Source organism: Bos mutus, chromosome 20 (assembly GCF_027580195.1).
Source record: "Bos mutus isolate GX-2022 chromosome 20, NWIPB_WYAK_1.1, whole genome shotgun sequence".
NCBI classification, from domain to species: Eukaryota; Metazoa; Chordata; class Mammalia; order Artiodactyla; family Bovidae; genus Bos; species Bos mutus.
Window position 1 is genome coordinate 62102513 of NC_091636.1, and position 23318 is coordinate 62125830.

General features: G+C 45.3%; 1 protein-coding gene across 1 annotated transcript in view; it reads left to right on the plus strand.

Annotated features, from left to right (window-relative positions):
* CTNND2 (catenin delta 2) overlaps positions 1–23318 on the plus strand; it is a 1090646-nt gene that overhangs the window by 1058544 nt on the left and 8784 nt on the right. Inside the window, 2 exon segments of the mRNA XM_070357848.1 lie at positions 14107–14233; positions 18392–18523. Coding sequence (XP_070213949.1) covers positions 14107–14233; positions 18392–18523 — 259 coding nt within the window.

A 23318-nucleotide genomic window follows, 5' to 3' on the forward strand; every position in this document is an offset into this window, starting at 1 on the left:
AGGAGGTCATGGCAGTCCACTCCAGTATTCTTGCCTGGAAAGTCCCATGGATGTAGGAGCCTGAGAGGCCAGATTTTAAAATCCCATATTTTAGATATATGGGATTAAATAAATATAATATTAAAGTTAAAAACAAAAAACTGTTGGTCCTGAATGCACCCCCTCCTGAAGCTGTCTAGAGAATCCATTTCCTTGCCTTTTCCAGCTTATAGAGGCCGCCGCTCCCTTTGGCCTTTTGCCCCCTTCCTCCATCGTCTAAGCAGGCAGCATGGCTTCTCTGATTTTCTGTCTCCGCTCCCATGGTCACATCACCTTCTCTGAATGCCTGCCTCCTGTATCTCTCTTTGAAGACCCTTGTGGCTGCATTGGGCCCACTTGGATAATTCAGTGTAATCTCCCTCTTTCAAGAGCTTTAACTTCACCACACCTGCAGAGTCCCTTTGCTACATAATGTAGCCTGTCACAGATTCTAGGTAAGTAGGATATGGGTATCTTTGGTGGGGGGAGCATATTATTTAGCCAATCACACCCTGTCACACTGGAGTCTAATTGTCCAGATCTGGTATCACACCTCTCGGACCAGGGTTTTGGCTCCTTCAAACTCTGTGATCACCATCTCTGGAGGGTTGCCATCACCTGAATTCTCCTCCTTGACCTCAACCTGTCCACGTTCCAGTGGAAAAGGGTGGGGAAAAGCATCCTTTTTTTTTTTTTTTTAAGTGGGGGTGGGGGATGCCTTTGTAAATACTTTCAGAGCTTAGTCACGTGGCCAAATCTCCCACCAAGAGAGGCTGAGACATGGGTCCAAGTGAAAACCAGTTTCTATTACAAAGTGGGAAAATGAGAGAAAAGTCTACCAAGATGTTTATGCCCGAGAATGTTATGCACATGCTGATGGCAACAGTCCTCTTGATCGCTGTACCCAGTTCTTAATAAAAACCTCATTTTGAGAGATCCCACCATGCTTCCGTTTGGTACTAGTTAACTCTTGGTAGTTAACCACGACATACTTTCTTGACCAAATTATATCAGTTTCTTTCTAGCTTGTCAAATCTTCTTAGTGATATCGGTTCTTTAGAATTAGTTCAATGGTGATAAATTGAATTCCTAAGATGGATTTATTCAATATTTGCTTTTAAAAGATGATGTGTGCGTGTAAAGTCACTTCATCATGTCTGATTCTTTGCAACCTTATGAACTGGAACCCAATAGGCTCTTCTGTCCATGGGATTCTCCAAGCAGGCATATTGGAGTGGGTTGCCATGCCCTCTCCCAGGGGATCTTCCTGAACCAGGGACTAAACACAAGTCTCTTGTGTCTCCTCCATTGATAGTCGGGTTCTTTACCACTAGCGCCACCTGGGGAGCCCTTAAAAGATGGTACATACTGTGAAAGACTCATCCTTACATATACTGTACCTTTAAGTAGCCAAATCAATTTAATTAAATTTCATTAGAGGCACCGGAGCTGAAAAAAACTAATGAACATAACTGGTGTGTCAGGTGGTATTTATTTTTGCATTAAATTGCAAATACTCCCTTTTGGTCCTTGAAGATTTAGTCTAAATATTTAATTCTAATAGCTTTTGGAATTGTTGATGGAATTAGTTTTAATGACTCTTATAACAAACAGTTTACCTTAAAAATAGATGGAAGCTTGTTTTATTATAGTGAAGAGGAACTGTGAGTTTATCCTCAGGTAAAATCTGTCTTGGTCTTCAATCGCATAGTCTTCAATCGCGCTGAATAGTCTGTTTCCATTTTTTTTCTCTATAATACCTGTTATTGAAATGAGGAGAATGTTTGTATAGCTACCACTAATTTGGAATCTTTTCTTTCTCTGCTTCATTGTGATTACATCAACAGGTTTATTCCACTTAAAAAAATGACTGGAAAACTGGCACAATTTTGAGCAATCAAATTTTTCTTAAGTGAGCAGTGTCTCAGCTGGTTACCTTTTTCAGTGCATGGCAACAATTCAAATTTTAACTTTCATTTAAAAAATAGCTTCCTGATGAAGTGATTGAAGTACAAGCTGTAAATGTCCTAGGCTGAATGAGTGGATGAACTTGAGTTGCTTAAAAGCTCCAAGGATTTACACCACCCTTTCTTTATATCTCAAGTCACTCATAGTAAATTAGAATTGACGAGTTTTATGCGCCAAGAGCCTTCAAGGACAGCTAACACACACAAAAAAACATGTATTTGTTACTTCAGAACTAAAGAGTCTCTCTATGCCTATTGAGAAATCCTTGTTTAGATTCCAACTAAATCTTACCAGATTAAAGAAGTTCCAAAACTGTTTTCAAAGAGAGGAAAAACATATACTGGCTGACACTGTCCTCATATCTATTTTGGGTGCCAGCGAATATCCTCCGTGGAAAGAACAACTATTCTCCATTTTCAAGGTTAATTATTTATTGAAGCTTTTGTCCAAGTCAGAGATGTCATTTATCACTAGAAAAGATTTGTTGCTTCTGAATTCTAAGTATAGAAGACAGAACGTCCAAATCTCACTTTGAAGACAGAACTGCAAATGGGACACTCCCCATGTAACTTACCGTCACAGCTGTAGATATTCACTAACTTTGTCACTTTCCGCCCCATCATTGTCTAATCACTAAAGGGCGCCTCTTCCAGAGGTCAGAGATCACAGAAAAAGTAACATGAAATCCCATGCCCTCTTTGTTTTCTGTTTGGAGGATAATTGCTTTACAGTGTTGTGTCCGTCTCTGCTGTACTACATTGTGAATCAGCTGTAAGTATACATATATATTACATATACATATGTATGTAAGTATGTGAAAGTGAAATCGCTCAGTCGTGTCCGACTCTTTGCGACCCCATGGACTGTAGCCCCCAGGCTCCTCGGTGCATGGGATTTTCCAGACATGTATACTGGAGTAGGTTGCTATTTCCTTCTCCAGGGGGAATTTTCCCAACCCAGGGATTGAACCCGGGTCTCCCGCATTGTAGGCAGATGCTTTACCGTCTGAGCTACCAGGGAAGCCCACATATACATATATCCAAAACCACTGCAAATGGTAACTGCAGACATGAAATTAAGACACTTGCTCCTTGGAAGAAAAATTATGACCAACTTAGACAGCATATTAAAAAGCAGAGACATTACTTTGCCAACAAAGGTCCGTCTAGTCAGAGCTATGGTTTTTCCAGTAGTCATGTATGGATGTGAGAGTTGGACTATAAAGAAAGTTGAGCACTGAAGAAGTGATGCTTTTGAACTGTGGTGTTGGAGAAGCCTCTTGAGAGTCCCTTGGGCTGCAATGAGATCCAACCAGTCAATCCTAAAGGAAATCATTCTGGGATATTCATTGGAAGGACTGATGCTGAAGCTGAAACTCCAATACTTTGGCCACCTGATGCAAAGAACTGACTCATTGGAAAAGACCCTGATGTTGGGAGAGATTGAAGGTGGGAGGAGAAGGGGATGACAGAGGATGGGATGGTTGGATGGCATCACCGACTCGATAGATGTGAGTTTGAGCAAACTCTGAGAGTTGGTGATGGACAGGGAGGCCTGGCGTGCTGCCGTCCATGGGGTCACAAAGAGTTGCAAATGACTGAGCAACTGAACTGACTGACTGATCGATCTATGCCCTCCCTCTTAAGCCTCCCTGCCACCCCTTCCTCCACGCCCTAGGTGCCGCAGAGCGCGAGCTGAGCTCCCCGTGCTCTGCAGCAGCTCCCACTGGCTCTCTGTGTTACACTTGGTGGTGTATATGTGTCAGTGCTGCTCTGTCTGTCCCACCCTGTCCTTCCCACACAGGGTCCACAGGTCCATTTTCTATATCTGTGTCTCTATTCCTGCCCTGCAAATAGGTTCATCTGTACCATTTTTCTAGATTCCATATACCTACGGTAATATACAGTGTTGGTTTCCTCTCTTTCTGACTTAATTCACTCTGTATGACACAGTCTGCGTTCATCCACATCACTTCCTTGTGTTTAGTTGCTCAGTCATGTCTGACTCTTTGCGACCCCTTGGACTTTAACCCGCCAGGCTCCTCTCTGTCCATGGGGATTGTTTAGGCCAGAATACTGGAGTGGGTTGCCATGCCCTCCTACAAGGGATCTACCAACCCAAGGATCGAACTCAGGTCTCCTGCGTTGCAGGAGGATTCATTACCCTCTGAGCCACCAGGGAAGCCCTCTGTATGACAGAGTCTAGGTTCACCCACATCACTACACATGACCCAATTTTGTTTCTTTTTATTGGCATATAGTTGATTGAAAATGTTGTTAGTTTCTGCTGTACAGCAAAGTGAATCAGTTATACATATACGTATACCCCCTGCCCCACCCATGCCGTTCATCTCACCTCCTGAAGTGGTTGATGAAGATTTGGTACTTAACCCCTTTTCTCTAGACTCCCTTATCACCAGATTCTCCAAACAGTCCGTGAGATATTGCCCTTCCTCTCCATTTTTGCTGTAAGCTCTTTGTTACACAGATTGAACAAGTCATGTCCCTAATCCCCTTTCCCTGCTGGTCCAGCTGGCACTGTGCTTGTCCATCCCTTCTCTGTTCCAGTGCTGGGGGCAGGGCTCACCACCCTGCTCAGCTGGCAGACACAGGATGCTCTCTAGCGGTCTGGTCCAGGGAAGGAAAAGGTGTGGGAACACTCTTGCTTGACACATTCCATTCCATCACATCCACACACTCTGCACACCTCCTGTGGGCATGCACAGCGCCCAGCTTCTACTCCAGAGCAGTGACTCTGGTCATCAGTGTTCGCTGCCCAGAAACATTCCTGCAAGTCGAGCCCTTCATTCCAGTGGGCACATGGCACACCTCGCAGCAGGCGTGGGCTCCTGTATCCAACCGAAAGGAAGTTGGAGTGTATCGAATGAGAAATGGGATGCTCTCTCCCTTCTCCTCCTTTTCCCCAGCTCTGCTCAGGTTTGTGATTGGGGAAAACTGAGCATCTTTGCTGTGGACAGGAGCTCATGGTTTCTGAGCTGCAGGATGCAATAAGCAGTAGAGATTCGGGGAGGGGCAGTGTGTGCAAAGAGGTATGTTCTCTGAGAGCTGTACGTGTAATCAGCACCAATTCAGGGCCCAGGTGTGGCAGATATAATGATGCTCTAGAATTAGCTACACAATTGGTTAAAGAGGAGACAGTTTTATATCCTCATGTTGAAACATAGAGGACAGGGAGACATTACCATCAAAAGTGTAGTGGGCAAGCCATAGGCTACTTTTTTCTTTCTTTTTTTTTCTCTTTTTTTCTAGGTACCATTTTACCTAAACTAGCACTGCCTTCAGCCCAGCAGTATGTCAGAAAGGATAGATATACCAATAGCAGCAGATGAGGTTGCTCTCAGCTAAAATATTAAAAAAAAAAACCCATAAGGCTCTGATAACCTTCATTTGTTATAGAACTGTAAGAGTGTAAGAACTGTAGAGTTAGCAATAAAGACTATGACATCGATTATCATTGCATTTATAATAACTAATGCAGTTATCTTAATTCATTGTCTTCAACCAGCAGAATCTATTAGGTACCTCTGTGTTGCAGGTACCATGCTAGAGACCAGGAAATAGCAAGGAAATAAACATGGCCCGGCCCTGCCTCACAGCTGGGCAGACGGACAGGCTTGCAGCAGACAGAAATGAAAGGTCATACCATTTTGTTCATAACAGGTAAGGGAAGGGCTTCCCTAGTGGCTCGATGGTGAAGAATCCACCTGCCAATGCAGAAGACACAAGTTCGATCCCTGGGTTGGGAAGATCCCCTGGAGAAGGAAATGGCAACCCACTCCAGTATTCTTGTCTGGGAATATCTCATGGACAGAAAAGCCTGGCATGCTATATAGTCCATGAGGTCACAAAGAGTAGGACACGACTGAGCAGCTGACCAACAACGGCAAGGCAAGTAAAAGCATACCAGCACTACTAAAATCTCCCCTGAACCTCAGAGGCATAATTCATTTAGTAATAGTGATTTATGGAACATGTATTGCCCCACCTCCTGTTTACCTGGCTCCAGACTGAGTGGGATGAGTAGGATCTGACAGGTAGAAAAAGAGCAGGTGTTGTGTGAGGTCTCAGAGCTGCCTGATCAAAGGTGTAGGCTGTGAAAATGAGTCACAGGATGATTGTTGAGTAATCAGGTGTGAGTAGGATGTCGGGGGGCGGGGGCACCTCTCTGGCCTGAGTTGGACTTATTTTTGTTCCTGTGGAAGTCAACCTTGGGAATGCCATATCTGACACTGCCAAATGGAGTCAGAGCCCTAAGGGCCTCCTAGGATTTTGCCCTTTAAAGTGTATTCTATATCCCTATTAATCACTGCCAGATATATGCATACAAACTCCAAGCCAGTGGTTCCCAGCCACGCTATTCATTTTGAAAATACCAATGCCCAGACCCTACTCAGAACAATTTAAACAGGATCTCAGAGGCTGAGGCCTAAGCAGAACTATATTTAAAACAAATATTTAAATAAATAAAATATTTATTTAAAATAAGTATATATTTTTAAATATATTTAAAACCTTATATATATTTTATATATATAAATATAGTTTAAACTATATTTAAAGGTGATTGAATCATTCTGCCCTTAATTTCTGGAAAAGAAACCAAGACAGAGCTGACCAGTCATCGTGAGCCCAATGGATCCTGGGAGAGGTGGGCCGACTTGGACAGTTGTCTAATTATACTTCTATCAACAGAGAGACCCACGGTGAAAGCAGTTCTGAGCCGTGACAAACAGCTCCATTCACTCTTTCCACACAAACCTAACATATTCATGTGCTGATCTAAATTGAATACCCTGCACAATTTCCAGAAAAAAAGGCTACGGAGTGAGTGTGTATTGTACTAAGCTCATGTAGACGGGTCTGAAAGTCACTTAGATCTTTCATCCCAACTCTGATGATGGAAGTTTCTCCAGGAGCACAGTCTTGGTGGAGATGTTTGTGGGATGGTAAGAGCATGTAGGATGGAGATGGTTATAAATTCAGGGACCTCAAAATACAGAAGGAGAAGATCGGTCAGAAATAATATAGTGGCCACCATTTAGACAAACCATGAGGATGTAATGGTCGTGAGGCTGTGAAAAAAGTTCCCTTGATTCTCACACTTTCTGGACCATTGAAAGTAATGATGTGGATGAGAGCAGCTTTGGGGAATAAAACAGTTTCATAAAGAAACACACCAGGAACTCTCACACAGAAGCTGAAAGGGGTGGAAGGACAGTGAAAGGGTAAGATAAAGAAAATCAGATTATTTCTGGTGGCAATTTAAAGTTCAATGACTTTGAACCCGTCTTCTCTTTTGGATTTCTATCTCTATATACTTGGAACAATTTAACAACCTCCAGTTTTAAGTTTAATGTGTTAAAAATAAAAACCAATTTGAGGTGCGGCTCTCGTATCACATTTTTGACAGCTTGGCTGGGTCTTGAGCTGAAGGGCACGACTTGGCGGTCATTCTGTTGGAGGTGAAAGACAGACGTGAAAAGAGTTCTTTATCATCAATATTAAGGATTAACGGCCCAGCCCTGGTTACTACGGTGGTTCTTCGTTCTGTTTCTTTCCCTGAACTTTCTTATCTAAGCCAAAGGGATGGTATGAAGGGGAACTCTGGTGAAGTACCCAATAGAATTTGGGGCACAGCCTCTGGTCTACAGAGAGTTAAAACATTAAAAAGAAAACATAGTCATCAAAGAGGCAAATAGTGATTCAAAGCCTGTGTGCCCAAGTTGTGTGTGTTTCTGTAAACCCCTTTCAAGCCTTTCTGAATGACAGTGGGAAGTCAGCAAATCATAAACTGATTGCAGGCTGGCTAAACAGCAAGGATGTCCAAGGCTAGTTGGATAAAAAAAAATATTAGCTCAGAATAACTTTCTCAAAGAAGATATGTCTTCATGTTCCTTATTCTTTAGAAAGAAAAATGTATATTTTTTTTCAGTTGAATAACTAAAAATTTCATGCAGTAAAAGATGTGCAGGGCCATGAGATCTACCCTCCAGGAAATTATTCAGCATCACTAAGACGAGTGTTGATTTCATCTGTGCCCTGGTCTCTAGCATCCGAGGTTACACTTTTCCATGTTGTGTGGAAGGATGTGCCTTCAGAATTAAAGCTGAGATCCCCTCTGGGCATTGGTAACTGTAGCGAAATTGGAGGTCTTTGTTTTTGTCATCACACTTTTCACTCTGCATCAGTGGATGAGGGGAAGTTGGAGATGGAGCGTAACCAGGTCACCTTCCTAGCATCCCAGGGGCTCACAGCTGTGGCTCAGACACTGCTGTAACCCAGAGCCTTCACTGGGTTTCCACTTTGTGCTGTTCCCCAGGTTCCTGCCTCCCACCTTCATTCAAAGTTTCTGTGCTCAGATGTGCACTGGCCTGACACAAAGGTGTCTGGCTGGTTGGAGCCGGGCCGGGGGCGGGGCATTCTAGGCGCCTCTGACACCCTCCCTATCACCGCCGAGTGTCCACCGCTCCCACTGCCCACAGACAAGTCACCTGCACGGCTCATCTCTGTCACGTGTCTGCATTCTCAGAAGTGGGTCTCATGAAAGATTTGAAAGCTTTTTTTGGTGCTTTTTTTACCCCTTCCTCCTTCATAAGCAGGTTTTTTTTTTATTATTATTATTACAGCCCCTTTCCTGACACTTCCAGAGATGTAAATACTTAGCTGGTCTCAGTGGAATCTGTGCTGTGCAAACTAAGTCGCTTCAGTCGTGTCCGACTCTCTGTGACCCATGGACTGCAGCCCACCAGGCTCCTCTGTCCATGGGATTCTCCAGGCAAGAATACTGGAGTGGGTTGCTCCAGAGGATCTTCCCAACCTAAGGATCGAACCCATGTCTCTTACACCTCCTGCATTGGCAGGAAGGTTCTTTATCACTAGCGCCCCCTGGGAAGCATCATTAACTCTGAACTGTTGCGCAAAACATCTGTACTTACCTGTGTGAGAGGGAGATGCCGAGTAATAGAGTGATACTGCCCAAGTCAAACCAGGCTAGAACTGGGCCACGTTTATCCCTGATGTCTCCATAGGTTTTAGAACAGATCAGATATTAGCCAGTATTCTTATTATGAAGTACTGTGCCCCCCTTTCATGGTATATGGAGTACCATTAGTTACTCATGACCAAAGAAGCCAAGGTTTTGATTAAAGCAATTTCCTGAGCCACAACCTAGAACACTCCACGCACACACAGTACATCGTCTTTGAAATTGCAGGTGGACTCCGCGGGAGAGGGAGAGGGTGGGAAGATTTGGGAGAATGACATTGAAACATGTATAATATCATATATGAAATGAGTCACCAGTCCAGGTTCGATGCACGATACTGGATGCTTGGGGCTGGTGCACTGGGATGACCCAGAGGGATGGTACGGGGAGGGAGGAGAGAGGGGGGTTCAGGATGGGGAACACGTGTATACCTGTGGTGGATTCCTGTTGATATATGGCAAAACCAATACAATATTGTAAAGTTAAAAAATAAAATTAAAAATTAAAAAAGAAAAAAGAAATTGCAGGTGAGACAAACGTAAAATAATCTGCCTCAATTGGGACCTATTTAAGGACATTTGCTGCCAACAAAGCATTCCCCTCAAAAGAAAGGAATATCTTTTTAAAACAAATTTGTAAGTTGTTCCCGTATGTGAGCAATGGGTCCATTCCCTTCTGAAATACTTTACGTGCTTCTGTAACACGCCCCTTCCCTTCCTCCCTATCCCACCCCACCCCCTGAGAATTTAAGAGGAATGCCCCGAATTCCTGCGGAGACAGTACATTTTCTTCTCCTACCTGGACACCTGCCTCTTCCCATGGCTCCCACCCTCCCTGTGATGGTTTTAGCTGTTTGCCCCTGTACACTTCTTACCTTGGTCACCACCAACTGCCCAAGACTGCTGGGTCGGCTGTCACTTCTAGACTCATCTCACTCAGAGGCTCTGAACAGCCAGCCGTCTGCCCTGGCATTCCCCCTTCCTCCTTCCCACCTCCCGTCCTTTTGCCCTTGAACCCATGGTCTGCTGTCAGTAGGACCCCCCTATATCCAATACCCATGCATACGTGCATGCTAAGTCGCTTCGGTTGTGTCTGACTCTTTGTGACCCTATGGACTGTAGCCTGCCAGGCTCCTCTGTCCATGGGATTCTCCAGGCAAGAATACTGGAGTGGATTGCCATGCCCTCCTCCAGGGGATCTTCTGAATCCAGGAATCAAACTCATGTTTCTTATGTCTCTTTATGGATTGCTCTTTCCAGAAAGTTCTCTGCCTTCCATCAAGGAAACCCCCAGCACTTGTGAAGTGCCCCGACCCTCTGAAGATCCTCACTCCACTGACTAGTGTGCATTCGCCAATCTCCACTTTCCTCGCCACCCAGCTTAGATTCCAAGAGCTTCCATGACCTGCCCTTTGCATCTCTTTGTCCCTGTCTCCTTCCAGGTCAGTCTCCTGACCACCCCCATCCAATTCCATCTCCTCACACCTGCTCTGGGGCAGCCGAATGTGGCTGGAGAGAAAACACACCACCCTGGGTGAAGGAGTCATCCCATACCCATGAATTCACTGCCACCAGCCTCAAGTTCCATCTCAGCTTCCAGCCACTGGACCACCGGGCGAGGGTCAACCTGCTCCCTGCTTACCTTGAGAACCATCTCACATGTCTCTTCTTCCTCTCTTCCTTCCTCTTCCCTACCTTCCCGTCTCTTCTTCCATCCTCTAAACTCCAACTGTTCCTCACTCTCAGCAGATGACCTCGCTTCTCATCCCGACCCCGCCCCTTCAGGAAATGTCAGAAAACAAGACCCTCCTTTTCTTAAGAACTATTTCCCTTCTCTCCTGCATCCCAGGTTTTTTCCTCCTCTGTGTCGAGACATTCCCATCAGCATGTGAAACACTGCAGTCTCCTCCAGGGGGTATATTAAAGCATCTCTGAGCTGCTCTAGCTCTTCAAGCCCCATTTCTCTGCTCCCTGTAATAGTCAGTCTTTGCCAAAGGCTGTCTGTACTCACCATTTCTCTTTCATCAATTCTTTCTATCTTTTGAGCCCACCTGAGTTAAGAGATTTACCAGCTAGACCAAAGAAAGTTCTTTTGTTTCGGTCATGCTGACTTCCGTCTTCCCAAGCTCAGAGGTCCGTTTTTGGTCCCTGTTTCCTGATCTTGCCTGACATCACAGCCTTCTAGCTCCGCTCCCAGCTCATCCTGGCCCTCCCCGTGCCCTCTGTGCCAACTCAGTATTGCAGTGCCCCAGCCCTGTGCCCTCTGCTTTGCTCTCTTTGCACTCACATGCAAGGCTTCCATCTTCTCTCTTAACTTTATATGATATCTGTATACAGAACTCCAAAATTTTGCCTCAGGTCTGACATCACTCCTGAAATTCCAGGTTTCCGCTTCTGCTTTATTCTCTTTTCTGTCGTGTCCCGCAGGCATCTCGAACTCGGCACGTCCCAGATGGCATTATTGATCTCACCTCCTAAAGCCACTCCCTTTCCACTGGCCCTTGTCTCAGTGCATGGCATCGCCAGCCCCATTGTTCACACCAGCAGCATCAAGGTCATTTATCTCTTCCATACCCGCCTACAATGCAGGAGACCCAGATTCGATCTTTGGGTTGGGAAGATCCCCTGGAGAAGACAATGGCAACTCACTCCAGTATTCTTGCCTGAAGAATCCCATGGATAGAGAAGCCTGGTGGGCTACAGTGCATGGGGTTGCAAAGAGTCGGACACAACTGAGCGACTAACATACACACACACACACATTTCTACACCCAGTAGCCCAGGCATCAGCAGATCCTCCCACCATTGATGTCAGACCAGCCCCTAGCTCACCACTAGCCCCCAGTCAGGCCAGGTTCATCTCTCCTTGACTGTTGTGGAAAAGCTCCTTATCTTATCTCCCTGTTGCTACTTGACTCTCCCCGGACTGCCCTGACACCCATAAGGTATCCTATTTCCTGATTGCCTCCTGCTCACTCCCTTCCATCACAGAGACTTTCTCTTCCCCTCACAGCAGCCCAGACCTTTCCCACCCCAGGACCTTCGTCTCTGCTCCTCTCTGGGCTTGGAAACCCCAGCCTGTGTCTTCAGCGTCTGGCTTCTCGCCATCAGCCAGGTCCCTGCTCCCTTGTTGACTATTCCTGGAGTACTTGGCCAACCACAAGCTTTTCCTGTCTTTCAGATGAGTTTATTGTGTCAGTCTTTTGGCTTCCACACCTAGGTGTTACCATGTGATATTGGTCTTTCTCTGTCTGACGTGACTTAGTGTGAGATTCCCTAGGCCCATCTATGTTGCTGCGAATCACCTTACTTCATCCCTTTTTATGGCTGAGCAGTACTCCATTGCATCAGTGTTTATAACCACACCTTCTTTATCCATTCACCTGCGATGGACACTGAGGTTGCTTCCCTGTCTTGGCTGTTGTGAACAGTGCTGCCGTGAACCCGAGGTGCAGGTATCTTTTCAAATTAGAGTTTGTATGTTTTCAGTGTGTCACATTGTAGTATTACCATGAGTTTTCACTTGTTTATGGTTTGACTTTGGGTGGCCCATTGACTCTCTAAAGCTCAGATTCTTCCTCTGTAAAATGGAGATGATAATAGCATCTAACCCATGAGACTGTTGAGAAAATCTTGTCGTGGAGTAAACAGCTTTTAAAATAGCATACTTCTAATTTTGGCTTTATCCTACCAGTCAAATAGAGCAATAATGAGAATTACATAAAGAAAGACACAAACATTGAAATGAGTATAAATTCTATTCTTGGTTAGCTTTCATCTGATTATGTTTGCAATGATTCCTTATAGAGAATTGAGTCCCTAAGAAAAGTCAGGGGGGAAAAAAACCAAAAGAGTTGAAAATGGTTGTGTCTGTTAAGCAGAAGTTAAGAGTGGGGCAGGTATCTGTTTTTCCTTGATAATGCCAGTACTGTTTGACATCTTGCTTTGATAAAAACTGAACTTGAATTAAAAAAAAAAAAAAAATGAAAGAAAAAAGAAATACTGTAACATCTTAACAGGAGTTCTCAGGGGAAGAAGAGAGAGTGGAACTGTTGGTTATTTTTATTTTCTTCTTTGTGCTTTCTAAATACAAAATGATCCATGATGTACTTATTTAGTTTTCATAATGAAAAATGGTATATATGCTTTTCCTATAGTAACCAGATGTTGGAAGGTAAATGGAGAATTAATTGATAGGAGAAAGAAATGGCAACCCACTTCAGTTTTCTTGCCTGGAAAATTCTATGGACAGAGGAGCCTGGCAGTCCATGGAGTCGCAAAGTCAGAAACGACTGAGTGACTAAGCACATTTTTAATATGCTCTAATAATTCCTGGGAGCAATTCAGAGAACACAGCAACCTAGGTGTGATTACTCAGCACCAGTCATGCTGAAGGCCTTGAGCTGGTGGGAATGTGGGAATGTGGGCAGAAAAGAGGCTCAAAACAGTGTAAGGGAGATGAACCGAAAGAGACAGTGGTCCTCGGCAGTCTGATCACTAACAGATTGGTCCCAAGAACAAAAGAGTAAAGACTTCGGAAAACTTTAAAGCTGAAAAGAAGGCCAGACAGAGCTGGAGCCAGGTAGGTAAAACGTTGTTTCAGGGTCATTCTGAGCGTCCTATGTGTCTGCGTGCTAAGTCGCTTCAGTCGTGTCCAACTCTTTACGACCCTGTGGACAGTAGCCTGCCAAGCTCCCCAGTCCATGGGATTCTCCAGGCAAGAATGCTTGAGTGGGTTGCCATGCCCTCCTCCAGGGGATCTTCCCAAATCAGGATCAAACCCGTGTCTCTCATGTCTCCTGCATTGGCAGGTGGGTTTTTACCACTCACACCACCTGGGAAGCGCCTCTGAGCATCCTATTTTCATTTAAATACAATCTTCAGGCCAAAGCAGAGTTGCAAAGGGATTGCTTATTCCACACCTGGAAAGGAAAGCCAGCGCTTAGGGTAGGCCCTCCCAGCGTCAGGGTGATAGAGAAGCAGAAATCTGAGATCTGCTCTGACAGACTGGAGAAACGTTTCGCAAATTCGAATGCTCTGAACGCCCAGTGTCAGGAGGTGAGGAATCGCCGTGCCTTCCCCACATGATGGGTGTGTGCTGTGCTGTCTGTTGCAGGATGGATGGTCACAGTATCACTTCGTAGCCTCATCTTCAACCATCGAGAGGGATCGGCAAAGACCCTACTCCTCATCCCGCACGCCTTCCATCTCCCCCGTGCGCGTGTCCCCCAACAACCGCTCAGGTAAGAGGGTCCAGGGCCAGCTATCTGCTTCTCTTGGATCCAAGCCCCTTAGCTGACCCCGCAGACCGGAGGGAGGGCCATCCCGACTGGGACATTTGCTAGAAATGTGAAATGCATCTGTTTTCTTTCTATAGCAGGGGTAACTCTGTGTTCTATATGCACAAACTCAGAACAGACATCTTTCTCATAGAGTTCTACAAATCTCTAAGAGGTGTCATAGGCATGAAATACACATCCTGGACCTGCATTCAGGGAGGAATAAGAATAAATAGAACCACCGAGTGTTTGCAGGTCAGGCTTTTCCATAGACATTTTTCCAACTTCAGGTAGTTTAAGTTGCATTTTATTGATTGTAATTGGGATACAGGAGAAAGAGGGTGTGCTCTTCCCTCCTTGAGAATGACATGCATTGGAGAGCTATCGTTCCAGCTTTCATTACTGTTCTATACCTGATTTGGTTTTTATTATTACCTGTAAACCAGCAGATAAGTCATTTGCATATTCATATTACAACCAACCATGACTTTTAAAACATTCAATTTAATTTTTTCTAATTTTGTTTCATTCTTTTACAAAAAATTTTATTGAAATATAATTGGTATGCAATACTATATGTTACTGGTGTACAATATAGTGATTCACAATTTTTAAACATTATGCTCCATTTATATTATTGTACAATATTAGCTATATTCCCTGCATTGTACAATATATCCTTCTAGCTCATTTTATACAAAATAATTTATACCTTCTAACCCCCTACTTCTATATTGCCCCTGCCTTTGTCTCATTTTTATTGCTTAACTTGGGAACTAGCTTTTCTTATCTACTTGTAAAGACACCTTATTTTTAAACCCTTTTTCAATCGCTTATGTAATGCCAAAGATTAAAGAACTCATTGAAGGAAAAATATGAACATATTGCTTAGTATATAAATGGAATAGATTTTATTGTTGGTTTATTCTAGCATGCAATGAATAATTGTACTCACACATGCAGGTATATAAGCCTTTATTTAACAAAAGTTTTTCCTTGCCCTTCACTGCCCTCCTCCTGCCAAAGAAACTATATTTTCTGGAACCACATCTCAAAGGACACAGTACAGAGTGCCCTCGGCAGGGTGTCCCCTCTGCCCGTGAGCACGTTTGTCATGAAACTTTACATCATGCTTTACTATCAGAGCAGTGGGGAAAATCAGAAATGAATGGGGACTATTTGATTGGAATAAATTACCTTCTCCCAGCCCCTTGAAAGCTTTTATTTTTAGTGCTGTGTTATTGCTTGTAACATTTAGCTTCACACTGAACAAGACTTAGGAAACCCCGTGTAATTCAAGAAAGTGCCACTTGCCTCAGAAGCATGGAAGTGGCCTTTTACACATCATACTTTCATAATTCTTAAAAAGATAAGAAGATCAAACCAGTCAATCCTAATTCAGGGAATCAACCCTGAATATTCACTGGAAGGATTGATGCTGAAGCTGACGCTCCAGTCCTTTGGTCACCTGATACAAAGAGCTAACTCATCAGAAAAGACCCTGATGCTGAGAAAGATTGAGGGCAGGAGGAGAAGGGGATGACAGACAATGAGATGGTAGGATGGCATCACTGACTCGATGGACATGAGTTTGAGCAAACTCAGGGAGATAGTGATGGACAGGGAAGCCTAGCATACTGCAGTCCATGGGGTCATGAAGAGTCAGACACGACTGAGCAACTGAGCAACAACAAATAGGTAAAGAGCAGTGAGTCTGGGAAGCTCAAGGATGGTATTTCTAAGAGCTCTAATTATGAAGAACCAGTCCGTGTTAGGAAGATGGAATCATATAATAAATTGGAAGGTGCCCAGGAAGAAAAGCACTGCCTTTCAGAATGCCAGCATCCCAAGGATGCAGCCAAAGTCCCGCCTGGTAGTCCCCTGGCACAGCACATCGAAGGCACCCAATAAACACTCATGGGCATGATTTGATTTTTCCAGGAGCATCATCCTGGATTACCGGAGACTCGGACCACTGTGTGTGAGGTCTCAGGAGATAGTTACACACTTGCATAGTTTTGTAATGCCCACCATCTGTGCAATATTAGATTCTCATTTTAAAAGCTTTGTTCAAGAGGCTCCAAAATATTGTCCCTTCGTGATTGTTGGCAGTGACTCATAAAAGGCCAATCTTTATGCAGTAGACCTGGGAACAGAGGAGCAAGAGCAGGAAGGGACCCTCCCAGGAGAGGAAGATGGAGAGAGAAGAGAGGGCAGGGGTGGAAGGGGTGAGCAAGACACAGTAGCCTGGGTGCTGAGGATGTGCAGAAACTGGACCCAGAGCCCGGTTGAGATATGTGGAACAGTTGCAAGTTTCTTCCCTGGTTTCCCACTGGATTTACACCCAGATATTCTGATCCAATTCACTTGGGGAGAGGAACCAGGTGTAGCATCCATGTATTTTTGAGTATTTCAGGTAATTAATTCTTATGGGTAGCCAGGATTAGAAACCTCTAAGAGTTTCAAGAGCTGAGCAGTAAGCCTTGATTTTATTTGAAGGTCTGAGAGGTGGGTAGGGGGCCTTTCAGAAAAGGATGGGTAAAGGCCCCTTTTGTTAACTTCCCATCACTGGGCTGAGACATCCACTGAGCCTCTCCCTCTTATTTATTCTGGCTTTATTTCCTGACCTGATGAAGAGCTCCTCAAGTTTAGAAAGTGGGCCGTGACTCGTGTTTCTGTCCCCGGTGTCTGGCATGGGGCTTTGAACATAGAAGATACTAAGTTCAGTGAAAGCAATCAAGTGGCTCAGGGAACAAGCAGGCCCAGTGGGCTGGACCTGGGGGACCCTACAAAGGATGTAGAATCAAAAGTGGGAGGGTAAACTGAGGCTTGACTGGGGAGGGGCTTGGACACCAGTGAGAGAAAGAGAGATTTATCCTAAAAGCCAGAGCTCCCCAGAGATTCCCTAGCCTTAATAATCACCAAGTGTACTTACTAAATATGGGTTCCTAGGCCCATATACTGAAAATTCAGATTCAGAATTTCAGGGATCTGGTTTTAGGGTCCCCAGGTTCTCAGGTGAGTGTCAAGGTTAAACAAGTTTCTGAAGCACTGCCCTCAGACATGGAAGATGGGGCTGACTCCATGCCTGCACTCTAGTGAGATGCAATTGACTAAGCTTGGGATGCAAGTGGCCTCACTGAGGAGCATGGAGGCCAATCCTGAGGTCAGCCTGTAAGATGTGCATATAATGGCTGCCTTAGCACCAGCACACTCACTTAACCTCCACTTCACATTGCTTAGTTGCTCCCACTCCACCTAATCTTTTTAAAAAACGAAATTTCTTTTTGTTTGTTTCCTTTAGTCCAGGTAAATCTTTTCCTCTGTTCTGGGACCAGTTTGTTAAACCCAGGGAGGTCTAATTGCAACCTGTCATTTTAGAAATGAAGACCCAAAGGGTTGATAGGGCTCAGTTTCCAGGTCTGACAGGCAGATAATATCAAGGGTGCAAAGTGTGTGTGCAAGAGTGTTGAGGGCATTTGAAATGGAGCAAGGACACTCATCAGAAGACAGGCGCCCTCCTCATACCATGCCCCCAGCCAGCTCTGCAGGTTGATGGAGAGGATCTTGGAGGTGGGACTACACTGGCCCCACAGATAGCCTCTGCCTTCCTTTACAGCCATTTCTGCGTGACTTAGAATTTAAGCAAAACTCATCTGATTTAATCAGAGATTCTTCAATATCAGTCATCACTCTTCTGAAACACATCTAGTTTTTTAAAAGGAAGGAAGAAGAAAAGAAAGGAGAGAAAGGGAAAGAAAAGAGAAAAGAAAGAAAAAGAAACCAAGACAGATCTCATTCTTAAAACTGTCCCATACACCTTGAGCAGGTCACAGCCCCACGAGGGTGTCTCTCTCAGGAAGATGCTCCCAGGATATAGTATTTAGTTCCCTGCCTCCAAGTTGCATGGCCCCTTAACTAGAAAGCACTGCGTGACATGGAATAAGGGGAGGCGGAAAGAGAAGAGTCAAAAGAACAAAAATAAAAATCAATGACAGGTCCGTGTACACATACTGACCTGTGCTGAGCCTGGTGCCTTTATGATTTCACGTGTTTGTGTGAGAAGCTGTACGTGCTGTGGGATGACACGCAGAAAGTGACCCTTTCGATTTCTTTATGTAGCAAGTGCCCCAGCTTCACCTCGGGAAATGATCAGCCTCAAAGAAAGGAAGACAGACTATGAGTCCACCGGCAGCAACGCCACTTACCATGGAACTAAAGGAGAGCACACTTCCAGGAAAGACACCATGACAGGTGAGCCCAGCTGTGCGAGTCTGCTCTGAGGAGCTGGTGATGGGACTCGGGGCAGGCCAGAGGGTGGGGGCATCAGACTTCAGCTCAGCAGCTCGGCAGGACGTGAGAGCGCGACAGCCAAGATTCCCAGGGACTGGCAATGAGATGACGCCGGGGGTATAGACATGGAGCATCTTGTTCCTGGAGCAGCTGGGAGAATCCTCGGTCTTTCTTCCCCTGTCCCTTTCCTTCTCACTTTCCCAAATTGTGCTGTTTTTGTTGTCTAGTCACTAAGTCGTGTCTGACTCTTTTGCAACCCCCATGGACTGTATAACCCACCAGGCTCCTCTGTCCATGGGATTTCCCAGGCAGGAATACTGGATTGGGTTCCCATTTCCTTCTCCATTGTCCAGCTCATGATATTCTCTCAAATTAGAGAAGGAGATCACCATAGATTTTTTTCCCAGTTGGCATAACCCAAGATGGTGGTCAAGCTTTGCCCATTAGGAGTGAGGAAGAGAGAGGGGGTGGAGAAAGGAGGGGAGGGGAGATGGGAGGGGAAGGGATGGGAGAGAAGCAACAGAAGAGGAACTCAGGGAAACCCCCAGAACTGCTGTTGAGACATTTTCCCCTCTTGACATGAAACCAACCTCTTAACATGGAGAACTCCCAAGAAGGTTCGTGAGAACCACTGACCTCAGTTTCCCTTCAGGAGGCATTGATCTGTCATGCCCTTCATCCTTCACTCCCCCAGTCACACCCATTGGCTCATCAGCTGGGACTCTGCAGAGGCCAAAATTGGTACCATCTACCCAGCCCACCCGAGCCAGCCTGCCTAGTGACCAGCCTTGATCTCAGCCCTCCTCCTATTCTGTAGTTTCCTTGGCTCGGGCTCCATGTCCACGTTCATTGTCTCCGCCAGCCTCCCCACACACCTACCTCCCACCCTGGGTTTGCCCCTCCTCTGGGAGCAGGACTTGCCATATTAATGTGTGTGCATGTGTTGTGTGTGTGTGTGTGTGTGTGTGTGTGTGTGTGTGGCGGGGGTAGGGGGTGGGTATATGCCTCGAAAGCAGAGCTGCCAGAACCATCAGGATCTCTTCTAACCCAGGATCCCACAACCTTTTCCAAGCAGATGTGGAGATGGGCCCCTCCTGAAAATAGACCATAAGGACTTCAACAGAACAGGCCAGATTAGGGCGTTCATAAAACTGGGGTACCAGGGCGCAGCCCTAAACAGACACTGACCCCGGCCTTATCCGAAGACTCCTAAGAGTTTGAGCTGCGATTCCTTGATATTATTTAGGTGTAGAGCTGCAGGGAAGCAGAACAGACAAATTGGATGATTTATTAACTTGTCTTCTGGATCCAGGGCGTCTAAGATGAATTTTTCTAATCGGAAGTGTATTTACCCCAGAGGCAGTGTTTTTCCTTAGCAACTCTACCCGGCTGCCAAACGAAAAGCATCACAAACAGATGCTTGTGGTCCCCATCCTCAGCTCAGCGCTCTGCCTCCGTGTAACACCAGAGAACACCCCACCCTCATGCCTGAAACATCTCCTGAGTGGGGGAACTGAGCGCACTGCAGAGGACGTGCCTTTTTTTTGGCCATGGCATGTGAGATCTTACCTTTCCCCCTAGAGATCGAACCTCTGCGCCCTGCAGTGGAAGCATGGAGTCTTACCCACTGGGCCACAAGGGAAGTCCAGCGTAGGCCGTACCTTTTGATTCTCATTCCCTGGTTCATTTATCCCCTAAGTGTTGCCCCCTGTGGCAGATGAGCATAAACAAAGGAGCTTATGAATCCGAATGCTGAGCAGCTGAGAATCTATTCTGTACTGATTACTCCAGAGCAGTGGAGTGAAATTCACCTGAGTCTTCTTTTTTGATTATTATTGCCCCAGGTAGCCACATCACCATCAGGCAGGGATGAAAAATTGAGACTATAATTATGAGAATAATTGTGAAATCAACTGCTTTGTTGTTATTTAAGTTGACCTTTTCTCTTTAACTCTCTCACCCAGTAGAATCGTTCAAAAGGTTTTTCAATGTGGGTGTGTTTTCGTTGAAATAGTTCCAGTGGTACATGATCATTTCCTGCAGACATCAGAGAATAAGAAATAAAATCTAACATATTTCTAGATGTTTAATCTTCCTAGAAAATGGCAGGAACCTTGAAAACTCCAGTATTGAGATAGATGTCATTTTTCAAACTTATTTAGAGGCTTCAACACTTTTCTCTATACTTAAAAATGCAGTTCAACACTCTACTATCAGTCTTGCAGCAGGCCTAGAAGTACAAGAGATCATCACTGAATAATATATTTCCACAAGAAGGCGCCCTTTAAGCCAACAAGTCCTACATAAAGTTAGTTGTTATCACTATGACGTTGATGGTGACAGTGGGGTGATGATGGTCGTGGTGCTGGTGATGGAGGAGGTGGGGGTATTAGGAGTAAGGGTGTTGGCGATCATGGTGGTGGTGGTGAGATTGGAGGGTGTGTTTGCCCTCTTTTATGGGCTTCCCTGGCAGCTCAGCTGGTAAAGAATCCACCTCCAATGCAGGAGACCCCGGTTCGATTCCTGGGTTGGGAAAATCCCCTGGAGAAGGAATAGGCTACCCACTCCAGTATTCTTGGGCTTCCCTTGTGGCTCAGATGGTAAAGAATCCTCCTACAATGTGGGAGGACCTGGGTTCAATCCCTGGGTTGGGAAGATCCCCTGGGGAAGGGAAAGGCTACCCACTCCAGTATCCTTTCCCTGGGGTCAGCACAACTGAGTCTTTCACTTTCACATGTTGGTATGAACAAGTCCCCAGCCGAGCTGGGCAGGCATCAGCATTCCATGTAGGAATGCAAATGATGAATTGCCAACCTCTGCTCCACTTCTCTTTAGCAAATACCCATCATTTCAGTGTTTACTTGCAGATCAGACTTCTTAGAACTTGCATATCGAACGCAGTACTTTTTCTTCTTCCCCAATAAATCTAGGGGGCATTCAAAGTTCAGTGCATTGAAAAAATATCTGAAAACCTCCCATCTTCCTTATTTCTCAGGCATCACAAAACATCCTAGACCATTCCCCCACTTGCTGTGGGAAAACCATGGGAAGCTTCACCCTCAAAATGCAGCATGTAAAAGCTTTAAAGTGAAAAGCAGTTTCTTGCCTGGGTTATCATCCCCTCTCCTGAGCTCTCAGAAATGCAGATCCATCTGGGTTTTTATTCCAGGCTCCCCCCGCCCCAACCTTCTCTGTATTCATTTTCTGGCTTAGGGGGCGTCTCATTTCTCTCCTGTTTATCTGCCACTGAAGGGCCCTTGGAAAGCCAAAGTCAGCTGTTCACTCAGGCATGCAGAACTGTTATAGCTATTTCTCGCGGTCATGATTCCCTGGGAGCATTATGTGTTCAAAAGCACACATCGGAGGAGGGCTGTGTGATCCCAGCAGCTGCACAGCCTGACTTCAGAATTCACCTGCGGATTTTGCCCTCCCACCTGAGCTCCCCAAATACCTTAGCATCCAATGGTCGATCCCGTTTTGTCAACGTCTCTGTTTCTATCATGCCTTTAAAGCCATTCTAATCTTCAATACGTTGATTCAGTTGGAAGTTGGTGGTGGTGGTGGTTTAGTCGCTAAGTCACTCTTGTGACCCCATGGACTGTAGCCTGTCAGGTTCCTCTGTCCATGGGGATTCTCCAGGCAAGAATACTGGAGTGGGTTGCCATTTCCTTCTCCAGGGGATCTTCCCGACCCAGGAATCGAACCCAGGTCTTCTGTATTGCAGGCAGATTCTTTACCAACTGAGCAAAATTGGGGCCTCTACAAAAAAATAAAGGTATTTTCCTACCAGTCTACTCTTTGCTCAGATGCATGAAGGGCAGATCACCCGGGAGAGACATGTGCTTCACATGTCCAGAGAGGCCACAAGTTCAGTGTCAGCTACACGGTCTCCTTTAAACAGATGAAGTGAGCCAAAAAGCAGGAGAGGAACTTCCAGTAGAACATCTTTAGCTCAGAAGCCACAACAGGGAGAGAGACTGAGGCTATGAGAATGCACATTCTGCCCCCCACAAAAAATGCATTTTATTCTGAGTAACAGGAAAAAAAATTTCACCTTGTCCTTGAAGTGACATTTTCCATCAGCAGATGATAGCTCCAAAGGCAGATTTTTCTAAGGTTTACTCATTCGTTCATTAATTCACTCAGCAAATAAAGCACTCACTCTGTGAACATGCCCTGAGCCCAGGCACTGTTCCAGAGGCTGGGGAGACCTAAAAAAGTGGCAGAACAGTCGGAGCTCTGTCCTCAAGGAACTTCTTGTCTCCTAGGTAAAGGGAAGTAATATACAAGGTAAACAATGGGACAAGCTTGTTAACAAGGTAATAGCAAACAGTGTTGGGTGTAATGGAGAAAATAAATGGGGTCATGAGACAGAGGGTGTCAAGTGGGCGGGGTTCCTTTAACTAACAAGGTCAAGGAGGAGTCCTTTGAGCTGAAACCTGAACACCAATAAAGAGAGGTAGTCCAGAGACTGGGGGATGTAAGTTCCAGGAGAAGGCTCAGGAAGACTAACATCTCGGATGCAAAATAAACTTGGATGCTCAGGCCAGGAAGGAGGGCCAGGGTAGCCCCCTGAACCAGGGAAGAAGGATGGGAAATGCTACAGGAAATCAGGTGGGGTCCAGATCACACGGAGCTTCAGAGACAGTAATGGGAGCTCAGCTTTTACCATAATCACAGAGAGCAGGACACTGCAGTGACATAGTCCAATCTGTCTAACAAGATGATGGCTTAGCTGCTGGGACCAGAGTGGATG